This window comes from Diadema setosum, chromosome 1, assembly GCF_964275005.1.
Source record: "Diadema setosum chromosome 1, eeDiaSeto1, whole genome shotgun sequence".
In the NCBI taxonomy this organism is placed as follows: domain Eukaryota; kingdom Metazoa; phylum Echinodermata; class Echinoidea; order Diadematoida; family Diadematidae; genus Diadema; species Diadema setosum.
Window position 1 is genome coordinate 40,017,258 of NC_092685.1, and position 26,411 is coordinate 40,043,668.

Sequence of the window (26,411 nt, forward strand, 5' to 3'; positions counted from 1 at the left end):
AGCGCAATGTGGGAGAACACGGGCGAGCATCTTATATATGCCCCAATGAAGGAACGCATTCCTTTCACAGTACTGTAAAAGTGGATATTTTCGCGCGACTAATTTTTCGCGCTTGGCCGGGTAAGAAGAGTTTCGCGTGTTTTTAATTCCGCGGAATCAAGACATCACACACAGGAACATATGGCAAACAAAAATATTTGCATGCTTTTATTTTCATGCTAGTTTGTGGATGCGCGAAATGCGCGAAAATTTCAACACCGCGAAAATTTCCACTTTTACAGTAGTAGGGGGGGCATGAGGCAAGCGCCGCAATGCGATGAGGGCTCGCTTGTAGGGTCCCTTGGGACCAGATCCAGCCCAGGACCGTGGTAGACTTTGGGCAAATCACAGTCTTACGGGCTGAAAGATGAAGGCCTGACTTTCGGAGGGCATGCAGGACACGTGACCAATTCTGGAGGAGCTCCTCGGGGGTATCACCACCAATGAACAAGTCGTCTGCAAGTTTCACAACAATACCTTCCACAAGTAGATCCCCAAGCACACGACACATCAGCTCTTCAAGAGCAGTTTCTGAGCCTGGCATGCCCATGGCACAGCATGTATACACACGGACTCCGCGATAGGGGGTTGAAACACCACAATACTTCATCGAGGCCTTGGACAGGGGAATAGATAAAAAGCATTGGTGAGATCTGTGGCAATGAGATGTTTCCACTGACCAATTTTTCTGAGGGTGGAATCCACATCAGGCATAAGGGAGGGCTGAGGCTTGGCATAACGGCCTAATTCGGCAAAAGCTGTAACAAGGCGGAAGCCGCCGTTGGCCTTCTTCACAAGGAAGGATGGATTCAGGTACTCAACAGAGATGCCCACATCTTCTGGGGAGCAAAGACACCCTGTTGTTCTAGTTCATCGAATTTCCCTTGGAGATCAACCAAAGAGTTGCGGGAGTAAAGTGGCAAGCGACCCTTGCATTGGGGAGGCTGAACCTGGCCCATGTTGACAACGGCCTCAAACGGGCCAACAGCACCATTATACCCAGTGAAGGCAGGGTCAAAAACATCATCGAACTCCGCATGGAGAGACTGAAAGTCATGTTTTGTACCAATGGGGATAATGCAATCAGGATCGAGCAATATTGGGTGAGAAAAACGATGCTCAGTATCACGTGAGACACCACTGGGCACGGGCCTATTGGGTACAGAGGGGTGGTCATCAAACTGAGGCTCTGAAGGAACGTAGACCGGACGAACCTGGCAGAAATGTTCATGTTTACGGATCAGGCGGGGTTGAGGCGTAAGATTAGGGATATGCACTTTGCCTGCTACACTGGAGACCATGCACGGTTCAGGCCAAGATGGATCAGTTGGGGGAACACCCTTTTGAGGGACAATCCTGGGCTCAAGGGCAAGTGTGTCATGAGACAGTAGCTCATCAGGAACTGACAGCTCGACGAATTCACCAGGCAAAAGCACAGTAGACTGAGATGGGGCACAAAGGACATGAGCACGGCGAACTGCATGTGTCACATTGTCCGAAGGCCTGCGAGAACCATATGAAATGATCATGTCATCACCCACACACACTTGGCGTTTAGCAGGACGAACCGACACATCATTGTGCTCCATAAATGGGGTACCTGCGAGTACTTCTACATCAAAATTATCAATGACCAAACCCTCAAACACGAATGACTTGCCGTCACGAGTGAAGGACAGAGTGGTCTCCCCAACAACATCAAGGGGGGAAGACCCATCGGCTTGATGAGCAGACTGTGAGCTGGGTTTTATGACACCCTGGAGGGACTGGACAGTAGAAGCTCTGATCATGTTACCAGTAGCACCACTGTCGACAGTGATGCGAACGACCTGGTGCCCGCAAAACGCATCAAAATATGGAGACTGACGGACCTGGACTCTGAGGGCCGATGAAGAGTCGCTGGTAGCCGTATCATCCTTCAGAGGGACAGGCTCAGACAGGTGGACCTGTTCAACTTGGCACAAATCATCAATCTCATCATCAGACTCTAAAATGTGTGCAACCTGGCGGGCCTTAGCAATGAATCGCCTATCTGCTTCGGGTAAGTACGTACACTCACTTAAATAATGAGTGTCTGGCCGGCGCGCTTCACGACAGAGAGGACAGTATTTACTATTGCGCTGGGGGTGCGAGTCTGCAGATTGCGGCGACTGCGGGGCATTGGAGCACGCTGGGGGCGTAGGCCTACAGGGCGCGGGGAAGGGGAGGTCAGGGTGCGCATAGCACGAGAACTCTCTGTGGTGTGGATTTCATCCAAAAGACTATCTAATGCCTGAGAGATTTCAGGGTTTCAGTGAAGCTAAGGTACGAGAGCGCAATTCTGTCCCATAGCACTGCTTGACCAGGCGAGGAAGATCTGAATGAATGAGTTGGAGCCAAGTGAGGACGATAAGGTTTTCCAAGGTGGGCGTAAGCTCCTCATCTTCGCTAACACGCTTACCATGGTGAGTTATGCCACCGTCTGCGGATGTGAGCAGGTTGTCTTCGATAAAGGCCACCACCCTTTGGTAGAGGTCCTCAGGACGCTCATCCGGCTCTAGTTTGATGTCACTGAAATCAAGAAAGTGAGCGCCAGTACTTTGAAACCCATAATGAAGCCTGATCTTCCCCAAAATATCGTTGAGGGAGGTGGAAGTCTTGACTATGGAATTGCGTGAGATAATGGGACAATAATTAGCGATCTGTCCGAGCATAAGCTCAAGCATACTGGCTTTCTGGTGTGCTGATTTTCGAGACCCGGTCGGGACGCTTTCTGGGTCATCAACAAAGCCACGGAGTGGGCAAGATTTAGACTTTTGATCCCATGAGCAATCGTCATCTAGGAACTGCGCAAAATTTGAGTCTAGGGTGAGAGTGTACACTAAGTTTTGTCGCCAATTTTCGAACGAATTGACTGTTTCACGTTTGGTGAGACACCATTGCTTGGGTGCTCTTGGAGCTGAGGCCATCACTAAAGCCTATAGGTGGGACCGTAATGTAAGAGAAAAACAAGGAACTTACCCTTACACCAATTCTGGATCGTTGGCCGATTTGGAGCTCAGCAAGCTTATACGTCTGCTTGTGCAGGTGAAAACAAATCCTCAGGAGTAGGTAACGTTTCCAGAGCTGCCACCACGTAAATGAGAAGCAGACACAAATCGAGTTTCCGAGTAAACAGTCACCTTGAAGGCATTTAATAGAACCCAGCTTCAGACCAGATAATCAGCAGTGTGTAGTAGAGGCTAACCCTACAGTCACCATGAGGTGGCGCTATGTAACAAGCTTGACTTGTAACATTGACAATCATAAACAACACTGGCGCTGGATATTATTAGTTACCCCCTGCTTGTTCACGAAATACGGGCAAATATCTACCGTCATGTTACTGTTAAGCCGAGATCTAGCTAATTTAGATCAGAATTAGATGTTCTTGTATCCGAGATCTGAGACACAATTCACCTCACATCTACCGTAGATCGTGAAAGATTTACTTCAGTAGTACTGTAGTCCTATTACCTACTGTACTTAGTCACACATTATGCATACATGGAAGTGGCGGCGGCCGGCTACATATACAGGTATTTGTATATCGCGCGCGCGGGCTATAAGAGCTAGCAGTTGCGCTGAGCTGATCAATCGTCGCCTGCACAAAAAAAAATGCAACTTGTTTTCATCAAACCTAAATTTAATTTCCTGGTATGAAAGTGATATTTTGAAAAACTGTATGCAAAACAATTTCAACTAATTGATATATGAAATTTTTATAGACACAGAATTTTAGACTGAGAAACGATATTTTAGTTAATTAGTGATTGACCAATCACAGACGTTTTGACTTCATATTTCAGGTCATCTCGTATATATCTCAGCCAATCACGGTGCAGTTTATAAAAACTTTGGGGAATCCCCCTCTTGCCGTCCAATATTTTAAATATTGGTCCCCTCGGCAAAAAAATATTGGTCGAGTTCAACAAACTTTCTAAGTGGGTCGGAGGTTATGAGGTGCGTCGACAAAATAACACTTGTATTTGGGCTCCAAAAATCCTCTGTATGGATAATAATATACAAATGATGCACAGGATAGAGTGCGTTAGTGGAGATGTAGCGCACTCGAGGGTATTTACAATAACATTTTGAAACATGCACGAGGCGAAGCCGAGTGCATGCTGCACTACATTGTAAATACCCGAGAGTGAGCTGCATCTCCACTAACGCCACGAAATAATCCTGTGCATCATTTGTTTTATAAAATGGGTCGAAAACTAACAGCATTTTTCACGAACCTTTGTGTTTCAATACCAGTCAGGTACATGTAGCACTCGCTCAAGAGTCAAGATGTCCGAAGATGTTCGTCCCAAACATTTACGCACGTCGCACTCGGAAATCCCGCACATATAAGTACTGTACGTATAAGATATAAGAGTATACGTACGCCACACATGTTATGCACACAAGAAAGGCCAGCCGGCAGCCCGAACTAGAAGTTGTTTACAGGATTGACAGCGCGTATAGTAGCGCGCGACGCACTTGTAACAACTGATTGAGTGCGCACTGCTAGTGTAAACATTGTGACGTCAGGCCGTGCATGTTAGTTAGAAATTAATGTACGCACACGTGACTCATTTCAGCGCTTCCAATTGGCTACATTCTTGAACCCACTTTATAATATACAAATGATGCACAGGATAGAGTGCGTTAGTGGAGATGTAGCGCACTCGAGGGTATTTACAATTGTGAAACATGCACGAGGTGAAGCCGAGTGCATGTTGCACTACATTGTAAATACCCGACAGTGAGCTGCATCTCCACCAACGCCACGTAATAATCCTGTGTATCATTTGTTTTATAAAATGGGTCGAAAACTAACAGCATTTTTCACGTACCTTTGTGGGTCATACCAGTCATCTACATGTAGTACTTTACACTCGCTCAAGAATCGATGTCCGAAGATGTTCGTCCCAAACATTACGCACGTCGCACTCGGAAATCCCGCACATATAAGTATTGTACGTATAAGATTATACGTATGCCACACATGTTATGCACACAAGAAAGGCCGGCTGGCAGCCCGAACTAGAAGTTGTTTACAGGATTGACAGCGCGTATAGTAGCGCGCGACGCACTTGTAACAACTGATTGAGTGCGCACTGCTAGTGTAAACATTGTGACGTCAGGCCGTGCATGTTAGTGAGAAATTAATGTACGCACACGTGACTCATTTCAGCGCTTCTTTCTCAGTTGATTAGGCACTCCACGAGTTTTCAAGCGAGAGAAGGTATTTCAGCTTACCCGACGTAACAATTTATGGAATTCATCAGTCAAGTTCAAACAAAGAATGAACTTGCGTAGACCAGGTGACCAGAATGATCCATCAATTAGCACTTTGGAAAGCATCCATTTCATTATTTTACATTGAATGTATGAACAATCTTTTTCTATTGATATTGTCAAATACCACTTTTGCTGTCAGGTGGATGTGCTGGCAAGCACCACTCATAATGATCACTTGAATAATCATTACATCACAGATGCTTATCTCAGTGAATAAAAAACCAACATGCTCTGCCGGTACAGATGACCTTTTTCTGCTCATGCTCAAAGTGGAACCCCGAACTGGCTTATTGGCTACATTCTTGAACCCATTTTATAATACACTATGTTGTACTGGACTTGTTCGCGTGCTCAAAGCGCACTAGTTATACTTTACGGGACTAGGAGCCAGTCATCAACCAAACTCAAGGACATTTAAACTTACCGTTCAGATTTGGTAAAAATCAGCTTCTTGACAAGGGCAAACAAATCCGGCCGCGCGACATTCATCTTGTTTCTCTCAGGTTTATCAGTTCCAGCACGGTCCAACAGAGTGCGCTCATCCTGCCTGCATTTCGATATGATTTGATTTGATTTGATTTGATTTGATTAATGCTCTGTATGCCATTTTTTCAAGGAGGTACATCAATTTTCTGCAGTTTCATTATACAAAATAATTGTAATATAAATATTTTCAACAATTATCATGATTTTCATCAACGATACAATACGTCTGTAATATGATATAATTACATGATTTTCATCAACGATACAATACGTCTGTAAAATGATATAATTACATGATATACAATTCTATATTTGCAAACAGACCTTGCTCAGAATAAGCACAAAGTCTGCCTGTTTGGCAACCGATAATGAATAACATTACAATGAAGAAGGGGTCCAACATGATGCTCGTGGAATAAGGAATAGGGGAAGAGAGAGAGAGAGAGGGGGGGGGGTGATAAAAAAACTCCCGATACTATAGTCTTGCCAGATCAACTTGTCATACGTACATACATACACACATACATACAAGCACATAATCATACTCAAAGGTTACAGTGATGTATTCTCCACCTCCAGCTAGTTGTGCGCTTCTTCTGAGGTTGCAGCAAGCAGCTTTCTTGGACGCTGATGAAGGACCGTTTATCCATGTTATCATCATCCTTGTCCATGGCATTTTTTTTATATAAATTTCGAAAATATTATTATTCTTTATCCTGATTATAATAAATTCTGAAACTCTGTGTTCAGTATAACTAATTCATAGTCGTTCAAATGTAAAAATCTGAAAATCATCCGGAGGTCTCCTTTAATGCAAATTTGACATTTAAGGTGATCCCTTTGTTCATACGACAACCCCATAGGCGCTGTGTAACAGCCCGAACGCTAACTTGCTCGATGGATGTTCACTCGTTATACGATCCGCACGTAAAATGCGTGTGGATTTATTCATTTTGGTACGAAAATTCGTCATCAAATAAACTATTTATAATGTAAACGAAGTTCAGGCAAACTACTATGTGGAATTGTGCACAGCAGCAAACCTAGACACACACACACACACACACACAGACAAAAAATATACAGAAAATAGCGTACCAATACAATAACTCTGAGAGAGTGCACAGTATATGCAATCTGAACAAACTGTTTGGCACGATTTTCATCCATTACAACAAAATAAAAACACTTCCAAAGGACGTGGGATCTTCTTAAGTTTACAACAAGAGTAACTTGCTATGAAAAAAGAAAAAAAGAAAAAAAATGGAGTCCAAAGACATTAAGCTATACCTTAACCAAAATAGCAATGTACGCTTGCCCGAACTCATTGGGCCTTGGATATTTTTCGACGATATTGTTGATATCATCATAATATAATGCACCACCATCGGGTGTCACAATTACTGTAGTAAAATGACCGCTGTTAACGGTTTCTCCATGGTGGTTTATAGTACCAAGGAGCCTGTATGTGACATTCTTAATGGTAATGATCTGAGGGAATTTCACAGTACACATTATCTTCTTACCTTCACTGACTCGCTCAATGTTGAAGATCAGCACTCCGGGTAGCGATACAAATTCTTTATACTGTAATAGCAAACCACTACAGTTTTTCTCAGAACAAATATTTGAAGGTGCTATCTGACATTCATGTATCAGGTAAGCAAACTGGCAGGTTTCCTGTTTCCAATGGCGTGATAGATTTAAACACACATAATCGTTCGCTTCCTGATTTATGCTCGACTTCCCGCATTCTGTGCAGGTTTCCTTCTTCTCAAATAGAACTCTTGTGTCTATATTGTAATAGTGCATATACTCTTTTATCACAATTTTCATTAATTCCCATGCATCACCTAGTTGACATGATGCTATCCCAAGAGCCATCCGTGCTGCGCGGAGAGGTTGTATCACATAAGTGGCATCGATATCACTCACTGTATTTCCTGTTTCAAAGACTGAAAGCAAATGGTGAATGCTCTCTGCGAATGGTGTATCTTCATGGTACATCAGCACATCCTTACTTCCGTTGCAAATGAATCGTACCTGCGGTATATTTGCAGTGAGCCTGATCACTGAAGTAAACCAGCAAATATTCATAAATTCAAGATTTTCAAGATTTTCAACACCCACTTCAGGAATTGCATCCTTCGATAGGGTGCATGTGTCATGGCATGTGTGCTCTAAATCTTTGTTGTCGGGTATCTTTTCCTTGTCCTCTTTCCAAGGTTTTGAGGATGGTACAAATAACTTATGCCACGTTAAGTCCGTAAACATAAATACTGACCAGATTGGTCTCGATTGAAAGAGCACTTTAGTTTTGTAAACAAAATCAGGGTTATAAAAAGAATTGAATAATGCCGAATCGTATATCATTATATCTTTTTGCACGCATTCTGTAAGATAGTTTAGAAATGTAATAAAGCAAACATTGCTTTCTGTTCCAAAATATTCATGTCTGCTAAAAAGAGTTTCAAAAATTTTCTCGGCTGAAACTGAGAGGACCTGCCTTTCGTCTTCTGTTTCCATACTTGTTTCTTCATTTGAATTTACTTTGTTTTTCAGCTCCAAATACGCACGCTCAACGAGAGGTGTCCATTTTGCTGACATTGTCAAAATTATTATGTTTCTCAGTATGATAATGAACTCACAAAAAGTGTCTGCGTTCACAAGAACGCGTAGGAAAGAACCACAGCCCTGCTCCTTTCCTTGATAATATTCTCGACCCATTTTATCATGTATTTCGCTTGATGTGGTGACGTGCAGATAATCTTATGCGCAACTCTGTTCTTCAAATCCCCTTGGGTGCCTTCTCCTTTTACAATTTGTAATCGTCTATTCAGATAGTATTGATATCTCTCCCCAGAAATACCTTTGACAATATTGTCTAATGCAATCCCATGCTCTACTAGTTCTAGGACAACCCCTGCCTGGACAAATACCACAGAACCTTCCCCTGACCTTAATTTTGAACCTAATCCTAATCAAAATCCTAACCCTAATCTTTACTATATCAAATGATATCACTAGCCGGTACGTATAGGTCCTATTTAGCCGTGGGTAATTGTCCTGTCCAGTTCTATCTGCTCTAATTGCTTTTATAGGCCTAAGACCTACACTGAAACGAAAGTATGGGTGATTTCGGTACTGAGAATCTCACGAAGTGCGACTGTTCAGCATGGTCGGATGGGTCTTAATGTAATTCCTCCTGTGGTGGGAGCGTTCGTCAGCCAGTTGCTTGCGAGGAGCGTCGCTTGTAGACGTCTTATCGCTTCAGGTAACCGAGTGAGAAGTGAATTTTTGAATCGGAGTTCGGCTATTCATAATTCTTTCAATTTCGCGCAAATTCCAACGACCAGTTCACCCATTCATCAGGGCAAGCTCTGATTGGCTGCTGGTTTCATTTCATAACAACATTAATGAACCCAGGAACAAATCAGAACATCGTCCACAGGTGGCACCACTGTAGACTTTGTGGACTGTAAACACAAGGGAGGCGGGGATTCCCATCTCCCTGCACACACGCAAGCTGAGCGTGATCATAATATTGTTATATTGAAAAATAACAATACAAATATGAATATCCCGCGTTGGCTTGTTTTCCGGTTGACCAATTGGAGGCTAGGATTCAGGAGCTGAGCTCGGGGTTTTCCCCCTCGATCTTGCGCAATCTCTGTTTTTTTGTTTGTTTTTTTTTTGTTTTTTTTTTGTCCTGACCTATCAGCTTGTCTGTGTGGATGATGTGCGATACACAATAGAGTAGGCCCTATGTCTACATTCGCAACGAATGGTATAGTACAATGTACTTTCAACTACTTCCAGGGGCTTCAAGTTCAACGTCATGCATTGCTTTATCCAATGTGTCCCGGCCAAAGTGTACATGTACATCGATCGTTGGACTGCATGTACGATCAGATTTGGAAATTGTGTAGTCTAGTTTCGCAATCTGTTCGTGTAGAGGTATTAAATCACAGAATATTGGAAAAGGGCAACTCATAAAACCATTCACATTTCTTATAAATGGATGGTTATATTTATTTTCAAAGGAAAAGAACAGACCTCCATTGATAAGGGAATTTAAAGAATTAATAATGTTGGAAAGTCGAGAAGAAGAAAGGAAATTAGCACAGCAGTGAAACGAGGTACGCTGGTCTTGCACAGCTGGAAGTAGAATCATCTTACTCCACATCTAAAGCTACTTTTTTGTGTGCATGTTTGCTGTGTGGTTGATTTTTATTGGTGAACAGAATAAACTGATCCTATGTTCGTATGTGTGTGTTTATGTGTGTAATTATGCGCTTGTATCTGTGTTAGAGTGCGGTATGCCTGGATTAAAGTGGAAGTGTTGATAAGATGATGATGTTTACTCATCGTTCGCCTGCTTGCTTTGAGAGTCTGATGTAGAGATACCCGTATCTTTCTCTTTCGGAGTCCTTACGATCGTATTCGTTCTCCACTCTGGGTGACGATTTCCGTCTCCTGGCTCGTACTGGTTTTGAGACCTGGGCATTCCCTTGGGTGATGAGTGATTTGGTTAAGAAAGAGAAAGCGACTCTTTAAGATGGGCTGAAGAGATCAATAACTCCTTTCATGATCTTTGAGATTTTGCATGTAATCCGGACGAGAATGTTTGGATTTTTGCTTACCAGGTATTCGTGATATGAGTGACTTAACCATGAGAATATGACATTGTGCAAGTACGTCACCAGCCTGAAGCCCGGAAGGGCGCTGTGAATGAAGATACAGGTAACGCGACAGTAATATTTGCTCCTGCGACAATTGTTCCGGTCTTATGTTCTCCAGTGACTCGGGGTTAGGGTTAACAGAGTTGTGATATGGTTTTAGGGTTAATTTGATGTGATGATTAGGATTAGGCTCAGGATTATGTTTGTGAGTCGAATTCATGTTTGGCTTAGCGTGCACATATTTCATGAACGGATTGTCGCAGGAGCAAATGAAATGGAACCAAAGATACAACCTAAACGTACAGCAACTCTTATGTATATTATTACGTATCCGGGCAATTACCCCCGGAGGGCAATAACCCCCCCCCCCCCACCCCCCAGCCAAATACTCGTTGGTGGTAAGGTTAGAGTAAAGATTAGGGTTAGGGTTAGGTTTAGGGTTAGGAGTTTGGGTTAGGGTTAAGTTATAGGTTCAGGATTAGGATTAGGATTAGGGCCAAGGGAAGGGTGCGGGGTAATTGCCCAGGGGTTAATTGCCCTAGACCCGTATATTATTACGAGCTTTTCTGAACATTCACATCCCTTTCCCACCTTTCATATAGTTTTCGTTACTGGGTTGTTTGTTTAACAAGACTAACATTTTTATCAAGGGACCCGATGAATTACAAGTTCTGCTTTTTAGTAGGTCCCCCACATTTCGTGTTTGTAAAATTGTCTTCTTTTGTCTTTTTTTTTTTTACAATTATGACGCTGTCTAGTCTTATGGTCAATCGATTGTATCACGTTATACGTTACATGCACTTCAAAAACATCGGTGTTAAATTTAACACCACGGGTGTTTAATCTAACACCGATCAAGTGTCAACAGAGGACCACACCCACAGGTGTAGAAAGTATGTTGTGATGGTATTGAAAAGTGTTCACCTGGCACTTCATGGTGTTAATTTGACACTGCAGCTGGTGATATTTTCTGCGATACTTGACTCTTAGTCTAGATGCATTATGTTTATAAAATGTCTGCAACGTGGTAAGGTACTATGGTAACGTCACCTTTCCAGTGCCTTGACATTTTCAGTTAATGGACAACTCCAGTTTCCATAAGATATCATACTAACTAGCTAACAAATTACAATACGTGCACTTTCTCGCAATCGCGACGAGAAACATTCGGTATTTAAGGATAGACCTATACAACGTCAGTTATTACAAAGAAGAAGTAGGAAAGAAGAATGCCTAAAGTTAGAGTTGTAATAATCTTGGGATAATTTGTGTCTTTTATGTTAAGTGTTTTGGTTTTTACGAGAATAAACAATCAATGCACCTTCTGTTCTTCCAGTGTATTTCCTACTTTAATGTTGGATAAATCTGAACCTGTCAGTACAATTTACCAATCGGCCAGTCAATTTCTGCCAGTCTCTACAGACTGTCGGGCAAAAAAAGAAGAGAAACTAAAAAGATATAAACTTGATTTCCCTATATAGTGTTTGACATGAATAGAAGAAATATTTGTAATATAAGTATAGGACCAAAACATAAGCTATGATGTATGTACCCTCATTTAGATTATGCTTCAATACCTACACGGCATGATAAGATATTCATAGATGAAAAAAAAAAAGTAAATTGATATCATATTGCTTACCAGCAGCCAATAAGAGGGATTATTACCTATACGAGGTAGTTTTGCGAGGCAATTACAGTTGGTATTTTGCAGGGTCGGGAGTTCAGCGGCGACATTAGAGCATATCACGAGCATCCGGGGTTTTACATTATATATATACAGATGGACTCCCGTTATAACGAAATCATCGGGACCGGCAGTTTTCTTTCGTTATATCGGAATTTTGTCATAACCGAACAAATAAACAATAGAAATACATATACTGGATGACATTGCAGCCCAAATTTTTACTTCGTTATAACCAGAATTTTGTTATAACCGTGTTCGTTATAACGGGAGTGCACTGTAAAACAGGGAGGTGGGAAGAGAAGGAGTGGAATCTCTCTTCCCACCTCCCTGCTTTACATGTAAACATTCCGATCGACCACGAAGAGAAAACATTTATATAATATTGACTGGCCTCGAGGGAGATACCAGAAAATATTCTTTCAGTGCGGGCAATATTTATCTGGTATCTCCCTCAAGGCCAGTTAATATCATAATTATTACCTATCCCCTAGGTAAATTAGGAAAATATGTGAACACAGCTATACACTATTATATAGATCAAGCCACATTTTGACTACCTGTAGATCATCACCAACATGTCGAATAATTGAAAAATTGTTCATCAATGTATATCATTCAACTCCAACTTCAAAGATACATATGTAGTTGTATACAGGCGAACTTCAAACATCTGAACGCTTTTACACTTTATGTTTGCTTCTGTTTCAATTTGGTGAGTTGTAATAACTGATGGTCACTGTGCAGTTAGTCATTGTTTGACGCGTCGTGCTGCTGGAACTAGTGGAAGTGGTCGACCTTGTATGATGGTTGATTTATCGGCATTCTTCTGCGGTGCGTGTAATCGACACGCAGAGACGTCCGTGAATGTTTTCTCTTCGTGGTCGATCGGAATGTTTACATGAGGTGGGAAGAGAAGGAATGGAATCTCTCTTCCCACCTCCCTGTTTTACAGTGCACTCCCGTTATAACGAACACGGTTATAACAAAATTCTGGTTAAGTAAAAATTTGGGCTGCCATGTCATCCACTCTATGTATTTCTATCGTTTATTTGTTCGGTTATAACAAAATTCCGATATAACGAAAGAAAACTGCCGGTCCCGAGGATTTCGTTATAACGGGAGTATATGTAAAACCCCGGATGCTCGTGATATGCTCTAATGTCGCCCGCTGAACTCCCGACCCTGCAAAATACCAACTGTAATTGCCTCGCAACACTACCTCGTATAGGTAATAATCAAGGATGTCGCTGCGTGTCGATTACACGCACCGCAGAAGAACGCCGATAAATCAACTCATACAAGGTCGACCACTTCCACTAGTTCCAGCAGCACGACGCGTCAAACAATGACTAGTCCATTATACCTCTTGTGCTCAATAACTGCACAGTGACCATCAGTTATTACAACTCTCCAAATTGAAACAGAAGCAAAAATAAAGTGTAAAAGCGTTCAGATGTTTGAAGTTCGCCTGTTACAACTACATGTACATATGTATCTTTGAAGTTGGAGTTGAATGATATACATTGATGAACAATTTTTCAATTATTCGACATGTTGGTGATGATCTACAGGCAGTCAAATGTGGCTTGATCTATATCATAGTGTATAGCTGTGTTCACATATTTTCCTAATTTACCTAGGGGATAGGTAATAATTATGATATTGACTGCATGGCCTTGAGGGAGATACCAGATAAATATTGCCCGCACTGAAAGAATATTGCCCTCGTCTTCGACTCGGGCAATATTCTTTCAGTTTGGGCAATATTTTCTGGTATCTCCCTCGAGGCCAGTCAATGTTATATAATTATTGTATATCATATTGCATTTCTCGTGATACTATAAGACAACATTTCACGACAAAGATAGATTTGAGGGCAAAACCATGAAATCAATCTCGCCGAGTCTCTTCAATTTCCTTCTCTGTTGTCGTGCTGGGATCTGTTGGGTCTCCCAGCTCGGCCGGGATCGTGTCGGCCCAGATCATGGCGCTCAACTCGGCTGACATGGGCTCATCAAAATCAGTGATGGCGTCAAGATCTAGGGGTGGCAGTACAAGTTGATATACGGTGATTAACCAGGGTCGGTATGCAATGGGCTGTATGACTAATGGGCTGTAGTAGACCTATCTGGATCTGGATCTGGATCAGTACGCTTACCGGACCGGGTGGTTCCGTGCAGTGGGGAGAGAGGGCGCAAAACTAATTACAGGTGTTTTTATTATTATTATTATTATTATTATTATTATTATTATCATTATTATTATTATTATTCGTAGCGAAGGTGGCATTTTTCTATCTTACTTCTGAAGATTTCTGGAGATGGGCTGTTGATTACTGTTGCTGGGAGGTGATTCCAAGCGGGGGAGGGGGGGGGGGGGTGTTCACCAAAAAAAAAAAAAAAAATGAATGTTTATATTTCTCTGTGTTACAATGACAAATTTTGAACCCTTTGTCGTGGTTTGCCAATTGTCTTTCTAAAATGTTTTAAGTTTTGTAATCTTTGAACTGTTTAATTTTGATATTTATTTTAGGTCTTGTTCTGATCAGAAAATTATCAATAAGTAGACCCAGGACCAACCCCTTGACCGCTTTGAAGAAGGATTATAATTTGAGTACCGGCCTTTTTGATGCTATAGGGTGGGTAGGTTTAGCCTCTGCCTCATGCTGGTGATGCAGCCAGGGTTTTGTGTAGTCTCCTGTGATGAATCGGAGAGCCCTGCAAGGTTGTCGATGTCCTTTTGAAGGTGTGGATCCCACACACAGGCTCCATACTCCAAAACCGAGCGTGTGTTCAGGCAAGTTATGCTGTTCGTTTACATTACTCTGGACAGAATTGGAGGTTGCGACGAAGTAGTCCCAAGGAGGTTTGAGAAATGGAGTTCCAACTGGCTTTAAACATTCAACCAGCTGTCAGTTTTCTTTTGACGTACAAAAAAAAAAAAATCCACAGGTGCATTTGTGACTTAGATGACCGGGGTTCGATGCCACCGTCTTTCCGAGCAAAGAGATTATTCATTTGGAACGCTAACATTTATTATTGTCGGCTATATTTTGTTTGTTTTTGTATTGAAGGAGATTAAATTTCAGCTAATCAAGGCATATGAAAAAGAAAGTACCCCCTGTCCAGGATTACGTCAAAAAGTGTAAATCTGAGCCGTACGTTGTACAAAATATTTGAACTGCACCCTTAATGGAAAGTCGATTTTATCATCTTTCCGATCACATCCGACAAATGATATTGATTTGGTATAAGTGTAGTTCATAATATGTTTTTAGATTAGTGTAAAAACATGCTAAAGGGACTGTACAGTACTGTTTGAAGTGGGGATTCATGTTTTCAACATTCCCAAGTTAGATAATGAAAAGCCTCTTATGAAATATGAAAGAACATGTAACTTTAAGAAGGATTCAACGTTTATTTGATGAAAATTGGTTTTCAAATGGCTGAGATATCCAAAAAAAAGTGCTAATAATAAAAGGCGACATGCCACAACTTTATTATCATCTCTTTGTTTCACCTTGTTTTTGGATATCTCAGCCATTTCAAAACCGATTTTCATCGAATAAACTTTTGATACCCCTTAGAACTGCATGCTCTTTGACATCTCATAGAGTGGTTTCTGAATATCTCGCAAAACGTTAAAAGCTAAATCCTCACCTCGACCAGAAATGTACACACCCTTTAAGTCGGGTAATTTTAATTCTTATTTCATCAATTTTGGGGGAATTTTTATTCACACATCCATGTGTCTGTACCGCATTTGTTTCATAAGAAGGAACAGCGAAAAGTAATTACCATCATAAAGACATATCTTCCAGGGGTTGATGATGACGTCATGTGGCACGCTGAGCATTGTTTTGCATTAAATTATGACGTCAAAATCAATGACGGCAATTTCATTTAGAGCAAAAGAAAAAAAAAAAGAAAATGAATGCTCTTTGTTTTGCCATCCATGATTATGGCGTCCACTTTATCAATTTTGTCTAGCGATACTTCCGCTCTCCGTGCTTGGTTGAGATCTTTTATGTTTGATTCCTACAACTTTACTAATGTTTGTGTTTATCATTGTTTCTTTTGTTTTTCCCTTGCTGTATCGACACGTCACGCAACGATGGATTACCATAGTGTTTTTATGAAATTTATACGAATCTCAGTGCCTCTATGTTATGTTCGTTTATTTTATGACAAATTGATTTTTTTTTTAATTAGAAAATAACAAAATGCCATTGGAAAAACGAATTCTTGTCTGCACCGTTTACAACTCACACCCCATTAGTCCACACCCTCGGATTCAAAAAGCTGCTTATAACAAATCTATAATGGCCAAAGGCTACATGGATCTTCATTGCAGCATGATTTGCCAACAGCCGTATATCTTCTAGACCCATGGTACTTAGGTGAACTCGAAAAAAACAAAACGGAAGACAAATGTTCGTTTACATCGTGTTCAATATATAGTTAGAATAATCTCCATTAGTTGAACAGAGTACTAGGTCTAGTAACGTCAGCACTATCAACAAATTCGAAAGATATGGAAGTAGGCCTATGAGTTCCTAACGTTGTAATCAGCAAGCAGATAGCAAGCCATGATGTCATCAATGCACATCTACCAATCGCCTACAAACAAACCTTGCTACAGTGCACCACATTATTTATTTATTCATTTATTCACTTTATTTATCTATACGGGTGGTGGGGCAATGTTGAAATAACTTGCTATGACTGCCATGAAGGAGAGGATTGTAAATGCTAATTTAAGACAAAAACGTTACTTTTTATGAATTTAGGCCTAGTATACAGCGTGGAAACCAATGCGAGAGTCGTCATAGGTATAATCTTCCCCTCGGCTATAATCATTTGTACACCTGTCGCTATATTCGGTTAAAAGAATTGGAACTTCCATAACTCTTATTTTCATTATCCCCCCCCCCCGTAAGTCTATTAATAACTCTCCTACCACTGCGTGTGCAATTTACTCTTCAAAGACAAATCTTGACATGGAATGGTGTAGTTCTTAATGGGACCCTGGCAGTCAAGAGTGATGGGTGATGTGACCACATCAAAGTAAACTCACTTTTAACACAATATTCGTAAAGATCACTTCTGTTTGACCACTAGGTTCTTTTTTTTTTTGCTGTTGTTGCTTTGTAAAAAAAAAAAAGAAGTTCAAGTTAATTGACATATCAAAATAATTCGATATTCATTTTCAACTGCTATTTTAACTTTATCAGACACTCAAAGTTCGACACCAACTTTACCTGCAGGTGCCACAGGTAACAGGGAGTTCACGTTGTAGGGTGTATGGGGAGAGTCATTTTCCTCAATGCTTTCCTTCTTGGATGGCTCACATGTACAAGTACAAGACATTGTGGGATAGTGATCCGAGGTTCCATACAGAGCTCACACCTGTAAATATAGTGGAATATCCCTGATCACAAAATCGTACCAAAGAGACTAAAATAAATGAAGAAAAAAATAATTAAAAATCAGAAAAATACTTAATGCAGTTTGGCAGAAATTGAATAGCTGCAGATATTGAGTATGAATTCCTCTACAAACTGCATTTTGGTTGGAAGAATCAAGTTTTTCTCATGGAATTTGAAGGGACTAATTTTATTATTTATTTTGATTTGGTGGATGTACAGAAAATATGTGATGTTTTGAGTAAAAAAGAACTCGTAGTCTGGCTTTGCGAACACTTGGACAGAGTTTGAGCTGAAGAACCCCTCTTGGAAGAAAGGGTATACCTCAGGTTACCGAAGATGGAACACCTCATTTCTCCCAGATATTTTACAGAATTTTTTGAATTTTGAATTTTAACACACGTCTCTGTGGGGAAACATTTACCCGTGTGAGCCCTACAATCTCTTTGCTTATTCCGAAAGTGTAACTGTACACTAACACCAAGGACTAACACTGCACATCGTTTGTCTTTCTTCTCATCTAAACAACTCATCGTAAGCGTCAACGTGCGGGTGCGGGCCTCGGCTCGGCGCATGAGCGTGCGCGCGGGTGTAGCTGTACAAACGTATTGTACATGTGTACCTGCGATCGATCCTATCCATAGAGCTGTATTATGATCCTATCCTCCATCTCACATGCGTGCTAAATGATGCTGTGTTGAAGCTAGGTGTAATTAATCGTGCACGCGTGCATATTTACGTGTAATGTACAGTGTTAATGTATGCCGTATACGGACGTGCGCGGACGTCATGCACACAACGTACTACGACGCACGCGCGACGTACGTGTACGTGTACGTGTATAACGTGCAATTGTACATAGGAACGCGATCCGTGGGTGATGTCCATGTCCAGTCAGCAGATATTCCACATCTGACGAGAATATTTGGCAATGTAAGTCCTTATTGTCTAAAATAGAACCATATCATTTGCTAGACGAATTCAATGAGCATTTTTGCATGAATAAGCCAGTATACGTACGTGCTTAATAGCGTGTTAAAAAAAATGTGTGACTGCGACTATCATGGGTCTATGCACCGTGTGCACTGCTGTGCCTGTCTGCGCTAGCTAGACTCCATTACAACGTTAAATATATAGGGTTGGACTAACCCCGGGACGCTCCGTGTTCACAGTTACACACTGTGGGAGCGTCCTGAGTCAATAGAGTGCCATATCGGTAAGCTTGAAAAACATACACAGTCTGTCACAGATTTTCGCGCCTCCGTAAGTTTCGAATTTGGGGAAATTACAGAATACCGGTTTTGCCTCATATAAATTAGCATATTGGTGCGTATAAGAGCCGCCGGAGGCGGGGCCTTCGGCCCCGCCTCCGGCGGCTCTCCCTTAGAGATGAATTTCAGCCCGAAGGGCCGAAATTCGTCTTTCCCGACGTTTGGGGCCCCCAAAAAGGCCAGAAACGGAACGGCCGTCAAAAAGTAGGTTGACCACACAATTTTTATGAAAATTGAGTGGTTTCGTCGGAAAACTGCTCTAAATCGAGATAACTCGAGTAAATCGACGATAAAGAAAATCGACCCGATTTTGACGGAACTATTTTAATCGTGATGACGTCATCACAGCTGGCAGCCCTTCTTCCTTCATCTCTTTTCGACACAAGTCATCACGATACAATCACACTACACACTAGTTTGGCAAGGCAGCGCGTATACGCGTATTGTCAAGAGACATGTGCGCACTCAACTGCTATACGTATTGTACACTGTACTACTAAACATGCGCGCGTTCTGCAGACTCAATACGCGCTACCACTGCCACACGTACGCATAAGCTGTTATGTGTACTGTACTGTACTGTTGTATTTGTATTGAGTGCATAGAGTCAACATGGTGGGCTGTCAAGCGCACCCACACAGTGCGTAAGCTCTACTGTAAGCTAGCACCAGCAATTAGATAAGTGATTGTTTTCTAGTCTCACCTAAACTGCTATCAATTTCTAGGATATGGACTATCCTCGACTCCTAAAAACGTGAGTATACATCGTAAATTCGGGTAAATTTTAACGGATAGTCTAGACTAGCATCGTCAGGATCTAGAACTACATTATTCGGGGGACACCCCCGAAACCCCCGAGAACGACGTAAGATACCACACTTCTCACCGCACAGAGCAAAGAAAACACACGTAAACAAATGCAATCGTCGACAGCCGAATCACGGACCGTATCGCTGATCGGATTAATATTTTAATGGTTGCTATCGGCAAGCGTAATTACGCTCTTTTCAGAGCGATTTGCGCTCTCCGTGATTGGCTGCCGGTATTCTGTAATTTACCCTCGAATTTTACTAGAAAAAAACTTACTTTTATAGTATACATAAGATTCTTATCTAATTCCTACCATACGTTCACCTTGTTCTTGTTCACACTGGTCCAATGATCTTGAAAAAACGTTTTTTTTTACAGGTCCATCTCCTAGCTCCCCATCCTATTCACCATTTTCGAAATCAGTATGCAGTACACTGCGCACGTAAATATTCATGTGCTGGGCGGAGTCGCAATGCTTTTTAGCCTTATGACAAGGCCTGCGCGCGCGTACCCACCCAGAAAGCAACGCAATATACAGCGAGAGGGTTTGCCACAACAGTATGATACGGCCTTGCCATAAAGCTACAGCTGTACAGATGAATTGACGGCCAGCGCATGCGCACAAGTTTCAAATCCATTGACTGTATAAGATATCGTTCTCCCAACTTCCTTTCGACCGAGTCGTATTTAACTCATCAATTCGAGCAGAAATGGAATATTGGCAGGACCAAAAGTTGAACGCAGTCAGTCTTCAACATTATAACTTCACCTGTAAGTCTTCATATTACAGAATTTTTGCTCTTTCATACTGATATTTAGGCGCTATACTTCGCCTGTCATGATCATATCTGCTACAATGCGCAGCCCCAACACTGCGTGTTGGGGCTGGTCGCAGTTAGGGTTGGACCTACTACTAATCGACCGCCTAATGTTTATTTGCTTGATAAGAATATTTAACACTGAAATTCACGTAAAAAACTTGACCTACGTGATTGAGAAAATCCAGCTTTATCAAATGCCGTTGTTCCCTTTTCGATTCGAAGTTTCAGTGCAAAAATATCGCCGACGAACTTGCGTGGCCTCGTTTCAGCTCCCCGCGGTAAATCGCGTTTTTAGGATCGACCGCTGATTTTGCATTGACAATGCACGTAAACCGAGTTGTATTGAACACCGTGTTGTACGAAGCTTTTTAGAAGCCTTTTAGAAACTTCCATAGACATTACATTGTGCTGTCATTACGATTCGGTGAAAATATTCATTCGAAATTTTGTCCTTAATTAAAACCATTAATGATCAGAGAATTATCGCGTTTTCCCACACCATCCTAATCTACATTCAAAGCCAATCCATTTTTATGTGCTTTGCGCGCAGAAAAGTGCGTACTAAGTGTTCAGTGCGCGAATTATACGCGGTCGGTTTCAATAAGGGTGGTCGATATGTAGTAGGGCTACTATACACAGCCCTGTTGTACACATGCAGCACAGTGTATGTACGATGGTTGATCTCTGCGGCAGAGTCTGTCTGTGCAAATTAGCGACAGGGCTGTGTGTAGTTACTGCGTAACATCTAGATTTCTATGGGGTGGGGGTAAACTACCTAGATTCTAGTCTAGATTCTGTTTGTGTAGAAATCAGTCCGGGAAACCCGCTCATGCAGGGGGCTCCAGCGCTCTGCCTCCAGCTCAGGGGGGTTCTAAACTTCTGTTCTAACTAACGTTAGATTCTAAGAATAAGATGACGTCGTCCCTCGGCCCTCCTCCTCCTGAGCTGAGCCAGGGTTGGCTGGGGTGCTACGTGCTCTTGAGTCATATGAGGCCCCCCTGACCTGAGGGCCCTGTTCGCTTCTCATTCATCTCACATCTGACATATGCCTATGGCTATAAATAAAGCTTGCTCTAGCTCTGAAAATCCCACAGCTTGCATGGCTTGCGCGCTGTCTGCAGCGGGACGGACGCTTGCACAAAAGGCGTCCAAAGGCTCGTGGATGGGGGAATTCACGAAGAAAGTGAACCCCTATTCGCAAATACCTACAGGAAAGTGATTAGTTTTCTGACAAATTTGAGTACCCACCTTGGATTGGATTGGATTTATGTATTCAATACTCCATAAAAAAACTGTACAAACAAACAGAAAAAAAAAAATGTTGAGTCGGATCAGGCCGATAGGTGCATTTACAAACAACAACATCAAATGTGTTTGCTGATGAAGTTCAGTTAATGAGTGTCGCTTTAGTATAATATATTGATGACCTATTGTTTGCTGTGGATGTGTTCTTACATACTTTCTGTTTTTGTTATTTCTTTAATTGTGTCACAGGTTGTCAACGTAAAGGAGCAATTTTGATAGCAGCTTTTTGTGCCAATACCGGTAAATTTAGTCCAACATAAGCCTTGGGAGTAAAGAGGAACACATGTCGTTTGCTGGTGGAGGGCCACCTTATGGCATGCCTGGGTTTACTGGGACATACCCACCAGGTATACCACAACCGTATATACGGCCAGGTAAGAGCGGTTCACCTTATTTCATATGCTGAAAGTACTTACTGTACTCTGAGAATGTTACACTGTAAGTACATGTACATTATGTAATCAAATCATCCACTTTTTGCCATCTTTTGTAATGTTGCTATACAACGCAACACTGAGATATTTGGGAGAAAGGATGGCGGAACGGGGATGGTTTACAGCTCACATGGATCATGGATGTATGTTCTCCTTTTTTGCTGCAACTCAGAAGCTTGAAGAGATACCCATGAACAAATTGGTAGATTTTAGAACAATTGTCTAATATGCAAGGTACATGGTACATCCAATGTCAGGAACTGTAAATTTCAAATTTCAGGAACTGTAAATTTGAAAAAAATATGACAATTCATAATGTCTTTGGTGAGATATATTCACATTAACCTGCTCAGTAACTTCTACCTTACAAATGTGATGCAGTACACTACTGTAGTATGTTTATTCTTCCTACAGTGTAACTTGCTGAAACTGTTATTTGAGCAATCATGTAATTCCTATTGACACACTAGTTTTCATAAATCTGCTGCTTTTGCCTACACATCATACATGCTCATGTCCTGACTATTTATATGATATTTGCTTATTTGTTTGTTTATGAACACTTAATGAAAATTGCAGCTCAGCAATAAAAAAAAAAAGAGAAGCAAGAGCTGTGTTCAGACGAGGGCAGTTTTGGTCGGAGTAACTTGGAAGGGTCGGAGGAAGCTTGGTCGAAGTAACTTTGGAGGAAAGGTCGGAGTAGTGCCCATGTAAACAAGGTCATGGTAACTTCCTCCAATCGGAGGAACTTACCACGACCTCTTCCTCCGACCAAGATACTTCTGAGTTTTCTCAGGAATACCTCGCTACCACGACTAGCCGGTCGGAGTAAATTGCCCGTGCGGATAAGCCCTCGGAGTATCTATGACCTTACAAACCTTATATGACCTAGGTAAAACTTCCAGAGTCAAATGCGAGTGCATGTGCGCGTGTAGTACAATTCTAACCTATAGTCAGTCGCGATGGAGAAGCTAGCGCTCAGAAATTCTCATCAACAATTAAATGGAGAAGATAAATGGTAAAAAACAATGGTATGGTCGACGTGCGCGGCGCTACCATTTCCGGAAGTTACACCGACCCTCCATGGTGATCCCCACAAAGGCCGTGGTAAATTGGTCGGAGTTTCTTCCCATGACCGTCGTGTGGACACAGGATCATGGTAAGATGAGCATAAATTTGAATTCTATTCCTTGCTGCGCCATAAAATTTTACTCCAACTAGAAAATACATCTGAACATGGCTAATGCCAAGGGCTTTGTGGCCATAACTTTAACAGATACATGATTTCATGCATATTGTATAAATGTGACTGCATAATGTGTACTTGAATGCTTTTTATCTCCTTGTCCAATACCTGTTCTTTTCACTGTTCAGGTGTTCCAGTGGCACCTGGTGTAAGAATGCCTGGACTTCTACCAACTCCACCTGGGGTAATTATGCATCTATACTTGCCATGCTAACGCAGAAATCTTGTGTGACATGAATTGGGTGGTTTACTAATGTTGTACATTCAAATCTGGGGACAGTATTCCCAGGAGGACCAAGTTATAAGCTACACTGTATGTCAATTTCCTGTTTCTACAAATACTTGCTGTATTTCAATACTTTTAGAATCCATCTTCCAGCTACATCTTGTACATCTACACATGTTATGTTGAGCAATTTTTAGGGGAGCTTTCAGGCTCTTTCCCCAGAACAACTTTTATGTCTTAGAGTTGGACATAAGATTTGAATACCTACATCAGTAAACCAAGCTCTCTGAATATGTGCATGAATTTTAGCAGAATTAAATTCATGTATATATGCATGCTTGTGGGCACTATTTGAAACTTTGTGTGGTTCTTGCATGCTCTTCATAATGTATCAAATACATGTTTCCTAACTGAGAGGAAAGAAAGATAGCATAATGCATGACTGTTTAAACTGTATTCTCATCATTTGTCAGCATGCAAAGAAGTCACCACGCCGTTTGTTGTGCTCTTGCTACTGTACATGCTCTTCAAACAATTAATTGAGACCGATACAGAAAACTGCACTTACTTGTATAAGCACAGTCAAATAGAGGAGACATTTTACCCTCCGCCTGCGGAAGAGGTTGAAGGGCACCATTGATATAGGAGAAAGGGAGGAGGATAATGGTGAGACGGGGTTTAATTTGAGGCAGGGGCAATTTACTGTTAATAGATGCCCCGGTTCCTGTGCATTTCAAAGGTTTTCTTCCAATGATTTGCCCCGTCTGCAGACAGTGCCAACCAACATGTCGCAGCCCGTCATCAGGTCAAACCAGCCATCTCATGCGACCAAAGTAAGTGGCAAGGAGACTCATCATGTGATGGACATGTATACAATGTGTAGTAGTAGGCGGCAAGGCCTTGGTATTGGTTATCATCGTAAATTCCGGTAAAAAAGTCCGTCCTCAAATTGAAATGGTTTGCGGAAGGAAAGACACATGCCCTGAAACATATAGTACAAGCCCCCATGACAAACTTTGCAGAAATGCCAAAATGCATGGTGTAATAACTAATATGTTTACCCTCTTGGCAAGAGAAAGGGGATGTGAGAGGGGAGAAAAATGAAAGGTATAAGTTGGATTTTATTTTATTCAGATTGGGAGTGGTAACCCTGTCCCTTTCATTATGGTTAATTTTCACATGTTCCATGTATTGTCATTCCCTATGTTTATGTATCTGTGACAATATTTAATAGATAGCAGTCCACAATACTTTTGATTTGTATATAGCTTAGTCAATGCATACAGTGCATGTGTGTGAGTGTCCATGGTATGCTAGTGCAGTGAAGTATTTTTTTTTAATGCATATATATATAAAATGATTATTGCATAGTACACATTCTTTGTTTTCTTCAGTTTGAAATGGCAAGCAGAGCAATGTGGCCGTAGAAATGTATTGTGAGTGTACAGAGTGTGTGTTGCTTTTACTCTGCCCATATATTAATGTATTTCATGCTGTGATAATGCAATTTAGTGGAACAGTGTTGATATACTGTAAACTTGTTGTACATTTTCTATACATCTAACAGCTTGAATGAAGCATGTAGTAACCATACTGTCATATCGTCAGGTGAAAATGAGAAGGGCGTTAAGCTGCCACTAAAGCCAGAGTGTTCGAGGCACCTTAACGCCCTTCTCATTCTCATCCGATGAAATTGAAAATATTTCACATGGAAAGGGGCATTATGCTTTGCCTCTTGGTTGTTGTTTCTTATTTTTAATTGCCCAAAGCACTACTCAAGTGTCGATGTTACTTGGGATTGTGCAATGTCTTTTACATTCTTTTCAGATTCAAAGAAATTTTGGCAAACCGGGACCATTGTTGAAGAACAATTCCGCAGCAGATAAGGCTAGTGCAGTTAACATTGGTTTAAAAAAAATGATGTGATGACCTTGTTCTAATACCATACATATACGGACTTTATATCAAGTATTAGAGCAAGATCATTACACCATTTTTCTTACTCATGACCAGAGAGACTCCAGGACAAACAAGGGCAGTTTGTCAAGCGATATGTCAATCAGATGCGTAGGTCCCATCAACTATTAAGTCAGCTTTCTGTAGCTTTTTTCCCCATCTGTAGCTTTTGACAGAATGGCCAAATAAATCAATTACATATTTGCTTGTCGAGTACGAAGGAGCTCACCAACTGGGAATGATGATGCCTTATATGAGGTGTCCGTATAACTGGTATAGGTTTATACACGTAGAAAAATTATGTGAAACCAGCACAAGCTTCTTCCCAATAATGCTTTACCAGAATTAAAAATGACAAAGCTCACTGGAGGCTTGCCCTACCTAGCAACGACTAAGTAAATTCCTGCCTATGGAACTTGATGGGAGGGAGCGGGTGAATGAAATGCGTTGTTACTAGACTGTTGGAAAAGAAACATCCTTAGATTGTAATAGATTACAGAAACAGTTTATCGCAACTGCTGTGGCAACTTCTATCAAAGCCAGAAATGATTAGCTATGTACTCCTTTGCTGTTATCATGGCAGCTGTAATAAATCTGGAATAAATTTTTTTATGTGACGTTTTCAGAATCCTGAAAGTCAAATTGTGATGGCACAAGTCTTGGAAGCATTCTCTATGAGGTGCCTTTGGATATGCCTATTTTTATGACTT

General features: G+C 41.4%; 1 protein-coding gene across 4 annotated transcripts in view; it reads left to right on the forward strand.

Moving 5' to 3' along the window:
* The first annotated feature begins 18,505 nt into the window (after window positions 1–18,505).
* Window positions 18,506–26,411, forward strand: part of LOC140236065 (RNA-binding protein 25-like) — a 31,347-nt gene continuing 23,441 nt past the window's right edge. For all 4 annotated transcript variants that reach the window (XM_072316039.1, XM_072316053.1, XM_072316061.1 and 1 more), the window contains exons 1-5: window positions 18,506–18,565; window positions 22,029–22,213; window positions 23,648–23,703; window positions 24,516–24,578; window positions 25,573–25,632. In XM_072316039.1, the coding sequence (XP_072172140.1) occupies window positions 22,123–22,213; window positions 23,648–23,703; window positions 24,516–24,578; window positions 25,573–25,632 (270 nt within the window). In that variant the 5' untranslated portion in view covers window positions 18,506–18,565; window positions 22,029–22,122. The remainder of the gene's footprint in view (window positions 18,566–22,028; window positions 22,214–23,647; window positions 23,704–24,515; window positions 24,579–25,572; window positions 25,633–26,411) is intronic.